The sequence below is a fragment of the Anthonomus grandis genome, chromosome 22 (genome assembly GCF_022605725.1).
Source record: "Anthonomus grandis grandis chromosome 22, icAntGran1.3, whole genome shotgun sequence".
In the NCBI taxonomy this organism is placed as follows: domain Eukaryota; kingdom Metazoa; phylum Arthropoda; class Insecta; order Coleoptera; family Curculionidae; genus Anthonomus; species Anthonomus grandis.
The window spans coordinates 40,101,274-40,119,326 of NC_065567.1; the positions used below are offsets into that span (position 1 = coordinate 40,101,274).

Consider the following 18,053-nt stretch of genomic DNA (forward strand, 5'->3'; position numbering starts at 1 on the left):
TCTTATCAGAATTATTTTAATAATACTAGTAATTATTTAAAAATATTAACCTTTATACAAGACAGGGCTGAGAATAACAGTAAAGAAATAATTCCACATTCTGATAGGTTTAAAAGAGGTTTAATAAACATTGCTGACTTGTTTTTTAAAACCATAACAGGAAACTTAGACGTCTTAGATGGTGAAAGATATAAAAAACTTATTAAAGAACTACAACAAATAAATAAACTAAAAAAAAAAGGCTGCCAAAATCTCAAATCAAAACTTTCTTTCGACCAGTATTGTATATAAATTTAATGCGACCATTAATAAAATAAGTATAAATGAAAAACTTATTGAATCAAAAATCAATAAAATAAGTTTACTTGTTGAAAAAGCAGTGACACCATCAAAAAGTTACCAACTTATCAACTTATATTAAATTATTGATGCAGTATTGTAAATAAGAAAAATCCTTTATTTGAATTGCAGAAACTTGAGAAGATAGTTGGAACTTCAGTAATGCCATTGCAAATAACTTTTGATAATATTTTTAATTTTGAAAAGATCAATAATGTAGATAGCTTTACTTTAAATAATAAGATTGTATATTTACTTCGTATATCTATAATTATTATGGATCTGTCTGATTACTACCATCTATGTTCATGACCAATAAGGCATCAGAGTCTGTTTAGGGTTATTATACCGCGAAATAAATATTTAATAAAAAATCAATGGCACTACATACATTGAGAAAATCCATGCCAGGAAGTGGTGCCCGGAAATTTACTATGTTAGAAAGATGACTTGCGAGACCTTGAAGTCCTTGTGAAGTTCTTCTGCTTGAAGCCCCAAAAGATGTAAACGCTCTGTATGTCCACAAGTCGATTTCAGTTTTAATTGACCAATAATCAATCAATTTAATCAGCCATATGATGCAGCCATGGATCCTCGTTCTTCCCCGAGAAGAAATTGCTGGGTTTTTTTGTCGCCGACAGAACGAAGTTCGGGGACATACTGGAAGTTTCCTAGTGAATCTACCAAGCGGATGCAACCTAACTGCCGCCCGTAAATTGATTATCAATAGTCAAAAGTTATTCGATATCAACAAACAACCAATAGTTTTTCCAGACCTTAATATGATGTTAATCTGCAGAGTTTCCAGAGGCAAGTAGAAGCCATTTCTGAGTATACGTTTCCAGAACTATCCAGAGTACCAAGTCTTTGGACAGGTCTCGTATAAGTACATAGATATGTATAGCAATCAGTTGTACATATATTCTAATATCCTACAGGGTGAAGATTTTTTTATGAAGAAAAAAGAAGAAAATCAAGAAGCCAGTAACAAATCCAACTACCCCTATGAAGTCGTAGTTTAGTCTAACAAGGGAGGAGTTATATCACTAAGAAGCCCTTACGAAGCATATTATAACCATTGTATTCTTAGTTCTTAGGAAATAAAGTTTTTTAAAAAGGAAAATCTTCGGTAGATTTAGTTAATTTATGGTATGAAAATACAAGGTATGATATTGCGCATATCCACCGCACGTATGTGACGTCACGATGAGAGTGATTGGCAATAAAATATATTACAATAAAATAAATACATATTTTTATTTCATGTCCTCTGTATACGGCTTAATGTAAAGAAACTTTCAACTCTCTGAGCAATTGTTAAAAAAATAGGGTTATGACTTATTACAATATCTATAAACTGATATATAAAAATAAACTCACATTGTTCCAACTTAGGGCTATTATAAACAATTAACACCTGCGCACGTCACGCACACGTTCCATATGATCCTATCTATACTCTTTATGTACTCATAACATATGGGTTCAACTTCTTGCTCTAAACCTCTTGGCATTAATATTTATTTAGAAGAGGAAGATTGTTTGCTTGATGTATGACTTGTGAAAACTGTCATGTCAAGCAAGAGCTTTTCTCTGTTTGTAGTGTTTGTATGCAACCAGCATCTCCCCATCTTTTGTGTATATATTTGTTTTCCTGTTCCTCCTTGCTCATCAACATTAAAATAATTAACCTAATCTATCAATGTTTAATAAATTTCGTGACTAAAAGTAAAAGAAAGAGAGTTAATTATCACAATTTGAAAGACACAATAAAGAAATGTCGCATTTAAAAAATTCCAAGACAGTAATGGAAAGTGAGAAAAAAACCAGTATACATGATATGCTTAAAGATACCCCAGCACATGAAGCTAAGAATATTATTGCTTCGAATTCTCGACCAATAACTAGTACTATGACTAACAGTAATAGTTCTCCTGCTATTTTGGCTCCTTCATCTCCTACACAAAATGATGATTCCACTTTATTAAAGACATCCTCAAGGATAGAAAACCTAAAAAATTGGTCTATATCTACATACAAATGCACAAAGCAACTAATGTTTGAGAAACTGGGAAAGAGCTCTAGAACTCATGATGCAGGTAGGAAAGTTTTAATAAGAAGGTACTTTTAGTATAATAATAATAAAATTGAAGATATAGATTATTAATAATAATAAAGATGAAGGTCAACAAAACACTAAGTCTCAGTAAACAGTGTTTTAATAACAATAACACACTTAAACATTAGATACACTGTAGGTGAATCCTTTATTTTCTATTTGACATGAAACACATTTAAAAAATCTATTAAATACTTCATATAATGGTGACAAGATTCTCTTTTTTACATTAATATTCTTAATTGATGTTAGTACCAGAGTTTACACAAGTCCAAATGAAAAATTGAATCAAATTTAAAATTAGATATATACAGTGCTTTTCTTTGAAGTCCCCCCCCCCCCATTTATTTTTTGAACGGGTCAAAAAAAATGTTTGAAACTTGGCATAAGTAAATTGGTCTATAGATACTATTTTTCACTGTAAACTAGGTAGTTGTAAATTCCAAGATGGCGGCTGGGCGACATCTTGAGAAAAAATTTTAAATAGAAAGGGGGGTCGTGTGGTACCTCATTTTAAAGGTCTCAATGAGTACTTTATAACCCTGAAATATTAGACCCATATCTTAACTCGTTTCAAAATGGCGGCCTAATAAAAAAGTATTTTTTTTTATTTTAACGTTTTACATTTTTATGATTTTTGAATAGGAAAAAATCAGTATACGAAAATAAATGCATCACTATTTTATTTTGACATAAAAACGACAGTTCTAAATGTCAAAATAACACATAAGCGCCATCTTGAATAAATGTATTAAATAGAAATCTTGTGTTACCTCATTTAAAAGGTTTTATTGAGTACTTTTAATATTTATTACTTGGACTCGGTAGACTCCGTTTTGACCTGTCTCAAACATTTTTTTTGACCCGTTCAAAAAATAAATGGGGGGGGGAACTTCAAAGAAAAGCACTGTATACAAAAGCAGATAGAAATGTCATACCTGCACAAATGCATCATTTAAAATATATGCTTGTAAACCATTAAATGTAAATGTATTACTACTAATAAAAAAAACTAATTGGAATTTTTAATTCAGGTATTCAGAAAGAATTTTTTTACATTGTAGTATTTTATTGCCCAGTGCTAATGTGATACCTCTTTTCACACTTTTCTTCTAATTATATCTTTACATGCTGTGCATGGGCCTATATGTTCGTTTGTGAAAACAGCTTTTCATATATGTATGAGTATATAATGTGATCGAAGAGTTGGCATTTTTAGGGATGTGAATACTCTTCTGCAGGCTTAGCCCAACTTATCCCAAAGTAAGTGTTCTGTCATCAACATAGATTGTGGACCTTCCTATTATTTCTGCTTCAGGCAGATCATTGATATAAATAATATAGAGTATTGGTACCAATATAAAACCTTCAAGATATTTCCCACATTTTCTGCTGCACATTTGCCACTCTTCATTTTAAAATGAATTTTTTGAAGCCTTTTTTCACAAATTATAATTCATTACCCTTATTTAGCCATTTATTAAACATTTTACCTATACAGGGTGATTTTTTTAAGGTGTTACAATGTAAGTGTAACATAAGTAAATACTAGGATTTCTATGGCAACAGCTCTTAATATGGTTAAAATATTCAGATTATTTTTAAATTTAATTAAAATATTTTTGATCATAATCCTGTAACCAGCAGAGCAATTTTTAAAATTTTTTTGCAAACAGACTCCAGCAAAATCACTAAAAAAATTAAGGTAAAAAAATATATGAAATGCATTAATTAAAAGTAGAAGTAACAATGATAAAAATAATAACAATCATAATATGAAACTCATAAAAAAGCAACAAATTAACAAAATACCCTGCTAGTGATCATGTAGACAGACTAGTATAAATAAAATGAGAATTAAATTATTACTTAATGAATTATATTAAATGAGGGATAGTCTACATTTAGCAAGAATCTCTGATAAATGGCAGCAATGTACATCACAATCCAAGGTGACACAATTAAAGTTTTTACACATAACAAAAATAAGAGATCATTTTGAAAGATGTTTGATCTAAACCGCCCAAGAGCAAAATATGAGTAAAGCATTCTACACATAGCCCGAGATTCAACACCAAACCCTGATAAAGTTACAGCCTGATAGATGCCTTGTTGCAGGTAAATTCCATCCTCCCACTAAGCCAAATACTTAGGAAATCTGAAGTCTCTTCTCGGAAGTCCCTCCAAAGCACTGGCATGACACTGATACTGAGGATTCCAAACAATAGAACATTAAGGTTACTTACCAGGTTTTTAAGGATCTTAAGATTTTATCGGAGTGGTGTGCTGCAAACAGGCTTGTATTTAATGTGGGCAAAACCTTTATTATGGGATTTAAGTGTGACATTCAGGGCCTTATGTTTAGTGAAAACTCCCCCTTGCAATACAAAGAAAGCTGTAAGTTCCTTGGTATTACCATTGATGGTCGCCTTCGCTTCAAAGATCATATCCTAAATCTTGCAGCAAATTATCCTCTAGATGCTTTGCAGTAAGAATGGCGGGACATGAGCTGGGAGGGGTAGTTGCACATTCAGTGTACTTTTCCCTTATTGAGTCCCATCTTCGTTATGGCTTGCCTTTTTGGGGTTTAAGCAACAAGGGCTTATTAAACATAATTTTTGTGATTCAAAAAAAGGCAGTTATATATGTTCCACTGGGTTAAGAGATTCTTGTGAACCTCTCTATATCTCAAAAAATGCTAAGCCTTTTTTCTCTTTTTATCTTAGAAACAGCTACTCTCATTCATAAATGTCCTAAACCTCCCTCTAACACTGGTCATATGACTCGCCAGGTTAACAATTTTCCCTTACCAATCCCTACATCCTCCCTCACCAAGAACTCACTTATATACCTTAGTAAAAAAATTTACAACCATGTTCCTCTATGTATCAGACAAATTTTAGAAGTTAAGAAATTCAAAAAGATTTAATTATAATCACTTTTATTATCCAGGGCATATTATAGCCTTGACGATTTTTTTAATGATAACCTTTTGACCTGTGCTCTGACATCATTTTAGTGTTTTAGTTTTGTTTCCTATTAAATATTTTAATTTACTTCCTCTAAATTCTGTTTTATTGACAGCTTTACTTATTTTTTCTATCTGTTTTCTATTATAATTAATTTTGGTAATCTGTGTAAATTTTATGGTAAAATGTTTTAGATGTTATGTTTGTTTGAAATTTGAAATTTAAAGTGAATTTGGAATTTTTTAGTTTTTAGGATGCTTGTACAGAAGATTTTGTTTTGTCTTATGTAATATAGCACATTTTCTTTCTTTCTTTCTTTCTATTCAAGCCTCAATCTATTAAAACTATAAATATATTACGAAATTCTTATCCATTCTTTTCAAAGACCAATATACAAAATTGATAAAAACACAAAATCATGGTCTCACAATATATAATTAATGCTAATTTACAGAGGATCTCTGTAAATTAGAGATCTTCTGTAAATTAGCATTAACAGAGGAGATTGGGTTGACAAAAACTCACTTTTTATAAATTCTGGTAAAATAGAGGCAATCCTGTTCTCAAGAAATGAAAGTACCTTAAATAATGGAGCACCAAGTAAATTAAATATTAATGCTGTTGAATTGGAATGGGTAGATCAAGTAAAAAACCTGGACCTTTGTATGGATAATCGAATGTCATTTAATGTGCATAAATAAGATGTGTCAACAGTCATATTATAAATTAATGTCATTATATGAATTTAAGGATACTTTGCCTGCTAGTACAAAAAAAATCCTTACAGAGAGTTTAGTGCTTAGTATTGCTGGATACTTAAATATTGTATATGGTCGTTTTTTAACTGAACAAAATAAATATAAAATCCAGAAAATTCAAAATTCCTGTGTAAGATTTACTAGAAATTTGCTTTGGAGAGTTCATGTTAGTGAGCATGTAAAGCAGGTCTATAGTCTTAATATGGCCCAAAGAAGATTTTTTGGTATAAGCTGCACTGTACATAACATACTTAATTTTCATGAACCAGAATATCTGTCCTAATACCTTATTTAAAGGGGAGATATTTACATTATAAATATTCACTATAAAAGCACACTGGCAATCCCCCAGCATAAGACTGTTTTTCTGAAAAGTTCTTTCGGATACAGGGTGTTCATTCAAAACTTCCCACCACGGATTTATCGAAAACCACTGTTTAAAAAAAAAACACCGAAATACGTCAAAAGGTATGTCAAGGGGGACAACTCTCTAACCTAAAATTACTTTACCCTCTGCCCCCCAGGGTCATCCCGTTAAAAATTTTAAATGGCAAGGGGTATCGAGTAATAGATAGATAGAAAACAAAAACATGAAAATATCAGTTTTTATTTCAATAAGTGTTCAAAATGTTGCCCGTTAGGGTTTGCCAAATCTACAATTCGTTTATAATTTAAAACGGAAACTATCAACATAAACAGCAATTCCGAAGATTAGACGTGGAAAAAACTAAATAACAACCTGAAGTGATTGGACCATTATTTATATTAACGGAAATTTAAATGGAGACATTTATTTGGATATGTTGGAACATACCATCAATCCGCTTATCACTGAATCCATTGAAAACCAAATCAATGATGATGGAAACCCTATACTTGATAAGGCTGAAATATATTTCCAGCAAGACGGCGCTTCTCCTCACTATGTTCTTCCCATTCGGCGATGGCTAGACGACGAGTTTCCAGATAAATGGATAGGGCGAAGAGGGCCTATAGAATGGCCTGCTAGATCTCCTGATATAACGCCGTTAGACTTTTTTGTATGGGGTCATTTGAAATCTATTGCGTTTACTCCCCAACCTGAAAGTTTAGATGAACTTCGTCAACGCATCATCGACAGCTGCGATGATATCCCACTACATGTTTTTGAAAATGTCTGTCAGGAATTTGAACATCGCCTATATCATTGTTTGGCCAAAAACGGGCAACATTTTGATTACTTATTGAAATAAAAACTAATATTTTCATGTTTTTGTTTTCTATCTGAACAAATTAAGATAAACAAAGATTTTTCTAATTTTCTCGAAAACGAATCGACCGATTTAAAAAAATCAAACGTCAAAATAAAAACTTTGAAAGACCTTTTAAAAAAGCTATTAATCGATACACCTTTTAAAAAAGCTATTAATCGATACCCCTTGCCATTTCAAATTTTTAAGGGGATGACCCTGGTGGGCAGAGGGTGAAGTAATTTTAGGTTAGAAAGTTGTCCCCCTTAACAAACCTTTTGACGTATTTCGGCGTTTTTTTTTAAACAGTGTTTTTCGATAAATTCGTGGTGGGAAGTTTTCAAATGAACACCCTGTATGTATCTTTGAATGAAATTAAATTTTTTTTTTCCAGAACTTGAAAGTCAAATTGACCAACTTCGAGAGACGCAAAAGAAATATTTAAACGTTCTGCGTTTAACTAGATTGTTAACAAATCATTTCTATCATGTAGTTCAAACGCAGCATATCCTAGGCGATGCATTTTCAGATCTTGCTCAAAAATCGCCTGAACTTCAAGAGGAATTTTTATATAATTCTGAAACACAACGGAACTTAACAAAAAATGGAGAAACTCTTTTAGGAGCATTGAATTTCTTTATTTCTTCTGTAAATACTTTGTGTAATAAAACTATTGAGGACACCATGCAAAGTATAAGACAATATGAGGCAGCAAGAATTGAGTATGATGCCTATAGAACAGACTTAGAATCTCTTTCAACTAAACCTGAAGGAGCTATAGGACTAGAAGAAGCACAGCAAGGATATGAAGTTCATAGACAAAATTTTATTAAACTGAGGTCAGAAGTTACTATAAAAATGAAGTTTCTAGATGAAAATAGGGTAAGTATTATTCTGTAACTTGCTTTTTTACTAATAAACCTAAATGATAAAAAATGTAATTTTGTTAAATGGAATCTCCTGCATATTTTTACATAAATCAAAAGAATAATTTTGGAATAAAAAAGTGTATTTACCCTAATAGCCTAAACCTAAAAATAACAAAGTTATGGCGATATTATTTACTGATTACAAGCCTTACAGGTAAAAACCCAATTACAAACCAGGAAAAAACATACTTACTATAAAATTCAAGCCAAAGAAACAAGCCAAATTTAAAAAACAATAAAAAAGTAGACTCAAAATTAAATTAAAATACCTACATACAATGATAAAAGTTACTAAAAATAAAAGAAAAGAATTAGAGGAAGGAGAAAGAGAGAATGGGAATGCAACTGCTAATTGTTTGTAGGAACAGGCAAGATTGCATTTAAATGTTTTTTAATTTTCGGATTTAAGGTATTGATGTATGAAAGATGTCAAATGTATCTTTATTGGTATTATATATTAGCACATTATACGAATTGGCGAGGAACATAATTTATTTGTTCTTGCTCTTGATAAGGCAAAGGTGTGATTATGACGAGAGGATAAGAGGGGAACCAGGGAATTTATATTATATATAATTTATATATATATATATATATATATATATATATATATATATATATATATAATGTATACAGGATGTTACAAAATTCGGTGCATACGACCGTATTGTTGGAGTCAAAATAAGACTTTTTTTTTTTAGAGCTACAGCCTGCGCAAATTGCTTACAAAAAATCGATTATTTGGAACAGTGACTAGTCGTGCTTTAAATTCTTGTTCTTGACATTTTCTGTCCAAAAAATGGTGTAAGCCCAATTTTAGAGGAGTATTCAGAGGAGGCTTACCCTTCTGATGGCTCCTATTTTATGTTTCCGATAAGAAATCTAGCAACACCATCTAGTTAGTCATGAAAAAATCAAAAATTTTCGTCTTTTGCATTTTTTTGATACAATAGCCGTTTTTGAGAATATCGCTGGTAATAAAAAATTAAAAATGTTATAGTTTAATCGCATTATTAAACCCGATGAAACTATAACATTAGAAAAAACGAAGTGAGTTGTGACTGTTTTAATTTTTATTCCTGTTCAATGTCGAATTTTTAAACTAAAATGTATTAGTGAAAAAATAGTCCATACTTGCAGTGGAGTCGTAGGTTAAGGTAAAATGAAAATCCTTCAGTCTCTCCACTTATTTATTAAACATTTAGTTAACTTAAAATTCCCTACATGTTTCGGACACAGTGGTGTCCATCATCAGGGGGTAAAAGGTTTAAAATTGGTAACAGGCACACGCCCCAGGGTTTGATTACATATCAAAAACCCTCCATTTATTATTATTGTTTTCAATTTAAATTTTATTTTTAAATATATGAAATGCCTTCCCCTGCTGCAATACAGCCCTCCATTTTGCTCCGCATAGACTTTCTTACGCGCCCTAACATTCCGGGAGTGGTTTTTACAACCTGGAAGGCATTAGTGATGCGCTGGAGAACCTTAATTGAAGTCATCATAGATTAGGCCCTGCGTCATAAATTAGGTCTTTTACATATCCCCATAAACAAAATCAAGCGGGTTGCAATCTAGGGAGCGTGGGAGCCAAGCTGTTGAATCGCTCGACAAATCCGTCGGCACAAGGGACCAATTATTTCATTTCTCAACCATCCCCGCCCATACGTTTAGACTAAATTGTTGCTGCTGATTTGGTGGTGGATTCTCGAATGCCAAAACATATACGTTGAAAATTCACAACCCCGTTCCTATGCTTGAATTGGGCTTCGTCCGTGAAAAGGATACGGGTTCAAAAATTCCTCGGGACAATAGGATTCCTCGTGGACATGCGAAGTGTCCAGTGCGAGAATTCCAAGCGTAGCGGGAAAAAAAAATTAATATGGTTCATTTTTCATTTTAATCTGATTAAACAGAAAATTTAAACTAAAACGAAACATAACAACTTTTAACGATATCTAAGTGGCAAAAATTAAAAACAGATCTTGGACAGAAAACGTCCAAACATTTATTGAACAGAAACAAAAATTAAAGCAGTCGCGGCCCACTTCGTTTTTTCTAATTTGAGTTTAATCAGGTGTAATAATGCTCCTTTTTCGTTTACCAGCAATTTTTGATCAAAAACGATTAATTATGTGGTGTTGTTATTTCGTGATTTTCTTAAAAACGATTAATTAGATGATGGTTCTAGATTTAAAAATTTTTAAAAACATTAGATAGGGGACATAAGGGTAAACTCCCCTGAATTCTCCTCTAAAATTATATTTACACCATTTTTGGGACCGAAAATGAAAAAAAACTCCCAAAAAACTGGAACTTAAAAGCTTTCAGGAGATTTGACGCATAACTGTAGTCACGATTCCAATGAAGCAATTTGCGCGAGCTATAGCTCTGGGGGAAAGCGCTTTATAAGTAAAATGTTGAATATTGGGGATGCAGTCTAAATAAATTAAAAGGCCTGGGATATATGGAACCATTAATTTTATGGTCAAACTTTTGAGCATCGTTGTACTCTTCATCATAATTTACAAATTTTGTAAACCCACATTGTTGACTTAGTAGGCAGTGCCGTCATGTTATTTTAGCCGAGTTGCCCTTCAAATGGTCTTTAACTTATCGCTAGTCAACAGAGAACTGCATGATATGCACAAAATGATCTGACAGGTCCAAGTCATCTAAAAAAGCTCTCGGAGTGTTAAGTCCACTGCCGGAGAAAACATTGTCCAAACAGTTCTGCTGGCTTGTAGCCTCCTCCACTTGATTCGTTAATCCATAAGATTTTAATAGACACAGAAATATCCCGTGTCCCAATGCCAAAACGTATATATGTCTTCGGCCCTGATGATGTCACCCGCAGCAGAAACGTGATTCAAAACCCCACACTGCACCCGCAGATAATTATTTAGAGTACCTGAGAATGATATATAAATTGGTACAATATAAAGTTTTAAACGGTTACTAAAAATACATCAAATTTCGCCTTTCTCTAAAGGCAAAGAGCAGTTTAACAAAATTGTCGATCTTCAATAGAGTTTGTATCAATATGTGACTGCTGATTTATATCCCCTCTATCTTAACAAACCATGTTTTGTTAGGCATTATATTTTTATCAGCCATGACATATCTGAGTGAGACAGCTTGCTGTTGCTTTGTTTTCTGCTTCCTTAAAAATTGCGTAGCATATCAACATATCGATCGGCATGTAAATACAGAATAATTATATAAATGGCTAGTATTTGAAAGAACTTAAAAAAAATGTAACGTAAATTACTGCTAAATTAAACATTACGTTATGTATTGTTTTTGTCTATAAATGTTTTTATTCAAAAAATTTCTATAATAATACAATAAAGACGTTTTTTATTTATTTCATAATAGCTAAACTTATGCAATGCTGAACAAAAATTGGGATTAAACAGCTTTCGAGTCACCATCTCAACAGAATTAGGGACTGTTGAAGCAACAAAATGAACAAAACGTATTTAAATTGGCTGTACAAAAATAGTTATGAAAACGTAACGCGTGAAAAACAAAGTAGAAATAATGAAGAAGTTTCCTGCCGAAGAGTAAAAGAAAGGTAAAGAAAAAGAAAAGAAAGGCAATGCACTGTGCTAATACTCATACAAACTTACATAAAACATACTCACTTCGTAGACATGTTCCAGTTCAAGATCGTAAAACAACACTGTTGTGGGTTTCAAATTTTAGAGGTTCAGCCTTAAAATGAAAATCAAGTGTTTAGACACCTGAAAAGATTACAGCTGTAGGAGAAGCAGGTGAGCGATCTCCTAGCTAGCCCTAGGGACAATGGGCGTTTTAAGGGAAATGCTTCCAAGACGCCTAATCGCGTTACGTGAAGACGTTGAGTGGCCTGCGCGTTCTCCCGATTTTGCTTTATGCAACTTTTTCCTTGACCTGAAAGCGAAGGCTTTTTAATACCATTCCCGAACCCTTAACTAGTTGAAAGCAGCAATACACCAAGAAATCACAGGAATATCGCCTAAAATTACTGATCGAGTGATGGATACTTTCAGAAATAAACTTCGAATGTATATCGAAAAACATGGTCGCCACTTGGACATTGTAATATTCCAAACTTAATAAAAACAAATGGCATAGCATATATTTTCAGTTACTAAAGATAAAAGCTAAATAGCATATACATTGGAGTTTTTTTGTGGGAGATCCTTTTGACGGATCCTCTACTAAGAACTAAAGCTTTTTCCAGACCATATCCTTAAATGTTTTAATTTATGCGGAAAAATCGCAGATTTTATATTTATTATGCAAATTTGCAACACTGCGCGAAAAAGAGTTTTTTTAAATTTCGAACATCAATAAATTATTATTTATGTCTTATATTGGCAGTGCGTACTGTAGCTCTCACTTTTATTTTGTTAAAGAGATATCCAGGGCTGTGGCTTTTTAAATTTTATAATAGAATGAAATGGAATGAAGCGTGTGAAGCGAATGAATTTTGCGCTTACGTATTCCAAATATAAATCTTAAGCAGGAGTTTCGTAAAGTCTGAGTACGCCATGTTATTATGCTATCAAGATAAGGACCATAATATATAGATTCGCAAAAAATTTGAATCTGACAAGATTAACGACTTAGATAGTGTTTTTTTGGTCTCCTGATTCAAATAATGTCAATGTGAATAAAGGCATTTTTAAAATTTAAACTTAAACGTTAAATACGCTATTTTTAATTTTGTGTCAATATGTTCCTGAAACCGTAATTTAGAATCTATTATTCCCCTAAATTTCTTGCAGTATCCTTAAACAATACTTTTTCATTGTACCGGGTATCCAGGAACTCTACCAACAAACTTTACAGGGTGATTCTCTAACAAAAAAAAATAAGATTTTTTCTATATGAATAATTCCTAAATGTCTGACTTACAGATCTACAGCGTGTTAAAAATTTAATTAAAACCTTTTTTTTATAATTTGACTACCAATATAGATATTTTTTTAACAATAACAAAATAAAACAAAATATTTACATTAAGTGTTCTACATGACGCCCATCTGATTCAATACATAATCTTGCTCTTTTGATAAGGAATAGCGAATTCTTTGAAAAATCTCCACTTTGTTTCGGAATTTATTGCAAGTCTGCTCAATTCCTTCCCAAAGCTTTTCTCGAGTTTCTACGGGAACGGCATAAACCTCCGATTTTAAATACCCCTAAATGAAAAATCGGGGATCTACAATGCCAAGCAATCGGACCACCCCATCCTATCTATTTATTTTAGTACGTCTGATTTAAATACAAATTAAAGTATTACATTTTTAAAATATCTACATTAATAGTAAGGTTACTTCTAAAAAAAATCAATTTTTAGCATCCTGTAGATCCGAAGATAAGACGTTTAGTATATACATTCATACACAAAATTTTTTCACATAGATAAAACCCTGACTCCTAGGTATATAAAAAATTACTTGAGGCATATTATACCCCATCACTTCAGATTTGTCATGATAGTTTAAGTAAATTATTGTATTTAAGAATTATTGGGCTTGGATTGAAATAAATATAACGAAATGTTTTTCTTCTAAATACGTAAATAAGTCTATTTTTTTTCTTTCTTTCTCAATAATTGAGCTTATGAGATTGTATTTTCTAAACTATTATTTATTTAAATAGTGACGCTATACCCAACAACATAGGTAACTAATTATTAGTATGAATTCGTCACAACAATATAGCTTTTATACATATATAACAATATTAGTTGTTCCTTATGCTTTCATTTCAAAACGATCCACCCTTAATAACTTTCTTAAAAAAAAAAAAAAAAAAGTCAAATTAGATATACAGGGGGACGTTTAATTATGCATTTACTGAAGTTCTGTCAATCACCTCCTCACCGGAGGCGCCTAGTGCGCGGAAGCTCCATCCTGCTGAAAATGTATTTTATTTTCATTCAATAATATAGCACCATGTTGATCTACTTGATTTTCCATAGATTGGATGATGGAAGGGTATATTGCATTTTCTAAAAGGTTTAAATAAATTTCGCCAGTCAAATTTTCTTCCAAAAAAAATGGCCCGATTATTTTATTCCCATAAATTCCTGCCCAAACATTAATTTTTTGGGGATATTGGGTATGGCCTTCCCGAAAAACATGCGGATTTTCATTATCCCAGTATCTAAAAATTTGACTGGCGAAATTTATTTAAACCTTTTAGAAAATGCAATATACCACCATCCAATCCATATGGAAAATCAAATAGATCAACATGGTGCTATATTATTGAATGAAAATAATATACATTTTCAGTAGGATGGAGCTCCCGCGCACTACACTTTGGTAGTTCGAGAGTGGCTTGATGTAAATTTTCGAGAAAAGTGGATTGGCAGACGTGGTGCAATCGAAAGGCCTGCGCGGTCTCCGGACCTAACCCCACTAGACTTTTTTCTTTGGGGCTACTTAAAAAGCAAAGTTTATAAAACGCCACCTGCAGAGTATTGAGAATTTAAAAAATAGAATATTTCAAGAATGCAGAGAAATTAGCGGGCAGACCCTATGTTCGTAAGGAGTTTGAAAATAGGCTTTTTTATTGTCTTGCTAATAACGGCGCGCATTTTGAACATTAATAAAATAAATTTGTTAAACTAATTAAATTTGTTTTTCTACCCTACCGATTTACACTTTAATTGCTTCTTGGTCAATCAATTTTATTTTTTTTTACAACCATTGATAGCATAATGAATGCCCTTTAAAATAATGTATCATACCATGGGGTAGCCATTTGACATACCAAAGTTTGGCGTAAATAAAATATTCATTATTTCTAGACATTTTTTAAATAAAATATTCATTATTTCAAGAAAGTTATTAAGGGTGGATCGTTTTGAAATGAAAGCACTGTATATGCCGTCTTTATTACTGAGTGTTTTCTGTCCTTTTATGCATATAATTGGCTTCTATGTTTAAAAAAATGAGATTCAACTATAGTAATTTAAATTCATTAATCGAGAAGTTCGGTAAATTAAATGTGAGATATCATGTTAAACACAATTCATATGGCCTTCTTTCTTTTCGTATTTCGCCTGGGCTTTAGTTACCTCAGCTAACAAAATAATTATTTTCTTATAATAATTATTTATTTTGTATTTGTTTTCAGATTAAAGTGATGCACAAACAACTGTTGCTATTTCATAACGCAATATCAGCATATTTCTCAGGGAATCAACAAGCTCTAGAAGCTACACTTAAGCAGTTTAATATTAAGGTGAAAGCTCCCAATACGGCGTATCCTTCTTGGCTGGAACAATAATTGATATAATTTAGAGGAATAAACCAATTGACAATAGTCCAAAAGGTTTTGATTTAGGGTTTTTTGTTTTTAATAGCACATATACATCATCCACTTTTAATTTATTATTTTATAATCATATTCAGGTAATAAACATCTTTAATCGATAGATATGCCTAAGAAGAACATATTAGTAGGTGATTATTAGAAAACTTTTTGGACTTATATGTTTATCTCACTAAATTTGTACGGAAAAAAATAAAAATTGCGTACTTAATTAGCCCTGAGTATTTGTCATAATTTTTGTATACAGTTAAAATAAACTTTTCCCTGTAAGAAAAACTAAATTATACCACAGTACGCTTAAAATCATTGCTTGCGTGTCATATTAACTGTTAATTTAATCTTTTAATTATCTATGTTCTTTCTTTAACAATTCGATATTAAATTTATGTAAAAGGTATAGAAAAAGAACCGGTTATTAGTTATATTACATATGTCATTGGCATAATAAAATTTAATAATTTTACGGGAATGGCCTTATCGTGGTGTAAAATATCAATAAAGAAAAATCGTACCATTTTTACATGATCAATAACCTTATTTATTTATTTATTTATTTTTGTATATGTGATCACATTGTCATTTTGTCTAGTGTGTGATTAATTTAATAAAACGGTGTAACTCTTACTAAAACCTAGAAAGGAGTTTTTGAAACCACAAAAATACAACTAAGCCGTTTCTTTACCTTTACTACATGTTATAATAAGCTATCTTGTCATTACTTTAGTAAGTTAAGTATATTTATTTTTAAATTAATTTTATTAATTTCTAGTCATTAGTCGTACTTATTTTTATAAACTTTTTAATTAAATTTTTTTTATAGTTAATTTTATATTAAATTATTCTACAAAGAATATCAGCAATAATTTATTTTTTTTCTTAACTATAGCCTAACCAATATTTAAATAACCAATTTTCTAAGAATTAATTCGCCAGTTTTATTGAAAATACGGTGAGCCAACAATAATCTTAGACAGATCGGAGAATCGATCACTACGCATCGGTGCTAAAGGCGAAATGCATTTCGTGCGCTCTGTTACTCACCTGCTACGTCGTTGTTTTTCAGTATGACCTTAGTAAGCGTGTTACTGATGGGGGGTGATTCCATTACTTGCAATCAAATTTCTAAAATATTTTTCTAATGCAGGCTTTACATACATCAGTGTACAACCCATATAGAAGGCTAATCTCAAAATGTTTAATATGGCGTGTATTGCATAATAAAAATTAAAGCATTATTCTAATAAAAATAAAATATAAAATCGGATAAAGGTACAAAAATTTAAAATCGAACTAACTATACCAGCGGCTTCTCCTGAAAATTAAAAAAAAAAGTCATTTTTTGACGTCGCTTTTGAGCCCAAAAATGGACCCTAAAAATACAAAATCTTGGTTAATATGAGAGTTACGACCTTGCGGATGGTCTCGTTGAATTCACAACGACGAAACTAACTCAAAAGCGTTGGAATTTTCCCGATAGTGGCCTTAGAAGCCGAGATATCGACCTATTTTCGGTCGATTTTTCATTTTTTAGGTAATGTTTTAGTATTTTCTTAGCATTTTTTAGTAAATAATCCATACAGGGGATTTTTTCACCAGAAATTGAATTTTTTCGAAATCGAACTAACTTGAAAATTTAACTTTGAACTTGACAACACTACAAACCATTTTTTCCAGCCGTTCTTGATCCTGTACTCTTTCGATAGTAGTTCATGCTCTATAGTGTGGCATTCTTGAAGACAAAAAACGTCTTAAAATTCGCGTGTCTTAATGTTGCCAAAAGGCGTCAAGTAAACTTATTTTGTCGCAAGGAATCTGTCTATTTTCATATGTAATTGAAAACAAATACTTGCTTACCGAATTTTCTCCACAAAACCATTCAATAATTTAAACTCTTTCGGACGGAGTATAAACAGCCACAAGTTAAGGAAAAAATAATAGCGCTTTAAAATTTAGCAGTGCAGCGTGCAGTCTCATTGCAATATGAGGCATGCCGATATTATTATTATTATTATTATTATTATTATGTAAAAAATAAAAACATCAAATACCTATCAGACGACCGAACGCGACAGCTCATCGACACACAGTGGTAGAAAATCCCAAATAACGCGCCAAAACCCCTAAATGACAGAAAATCTTAAAATATACATGTCTGAAAGTTTCGGAATAAAAATCAACTGATGTATACATTTTCGGGGCCGCTGGCTTCGAAAATAATGTTCATTTGTTAAAATTCAAAATGGCTAATTAATTTTGTATGTAGGTTAAGTCTTGAGATCAACTAAAATCGTTCTAAATAACAAGGCCGCAGATCTCAACGTTATTTTATTTTAGACACTTTTCCGCTTACAAAACACTAAACCTCTAGG

The 18,053-nt window shown here is 31.7% G+C and overlaps 1 protein-coding gene across 1 annotated transcript; it reads left to right on the plus strand.

Moving 5' to 3' along the window:
* Positions 1–1,931: 1,931 nt before the first annotated feature.
* Positions 1,932–16,535, plus strand: LOC126748905 (arfaptin-2). The gene is made up of 3 exons (XM_050458445.1): positions 1,932–2,438; positions 7,809–8,296; positions 15,487–16,535. The coding sequence occupies exons 1-3, from the start codon at positions 2,117–2,119 to the stop codon at positions 15,637–15,639; spliced, it is 963 nt and encodes a 320-aa protein (XP_050314402.1). The 5' UTR covers positions 1,932–2,116; the 3' UTR covers positions 15,640–16,535.
* Positions 16,536–18,053: the final 1,518 nt, after the last annotated feature.

What these genes read in the sequence shown, in the direction of transcription:
- LOC126748905 (XM_050458445.1), top strand. Translation starts at nt 2,117, where the DNA reads ATGTCGCATTTAAAAAATTCCAAGACAGTAATGGAAAGTGAGAAAAAA. An exon ending in CTCTAGAACTCATGATGCAG is followed by an intron (nt 2,439 to 7,808) that starts GTAGGAAAGTTT and finishes TTTTTTTTCCAG; the next exon opens with AACTTGAAAGTCAAATTGAC. An exon ending in AGTTTCTAGATGAAAATAGG is followed by an intron (nt 8,297 to 15,486) that starts GTAAGTATTATT and finishes ATTTGTTTTCAG; the next exon opens with ATTAAAGTGATGCACAAACA.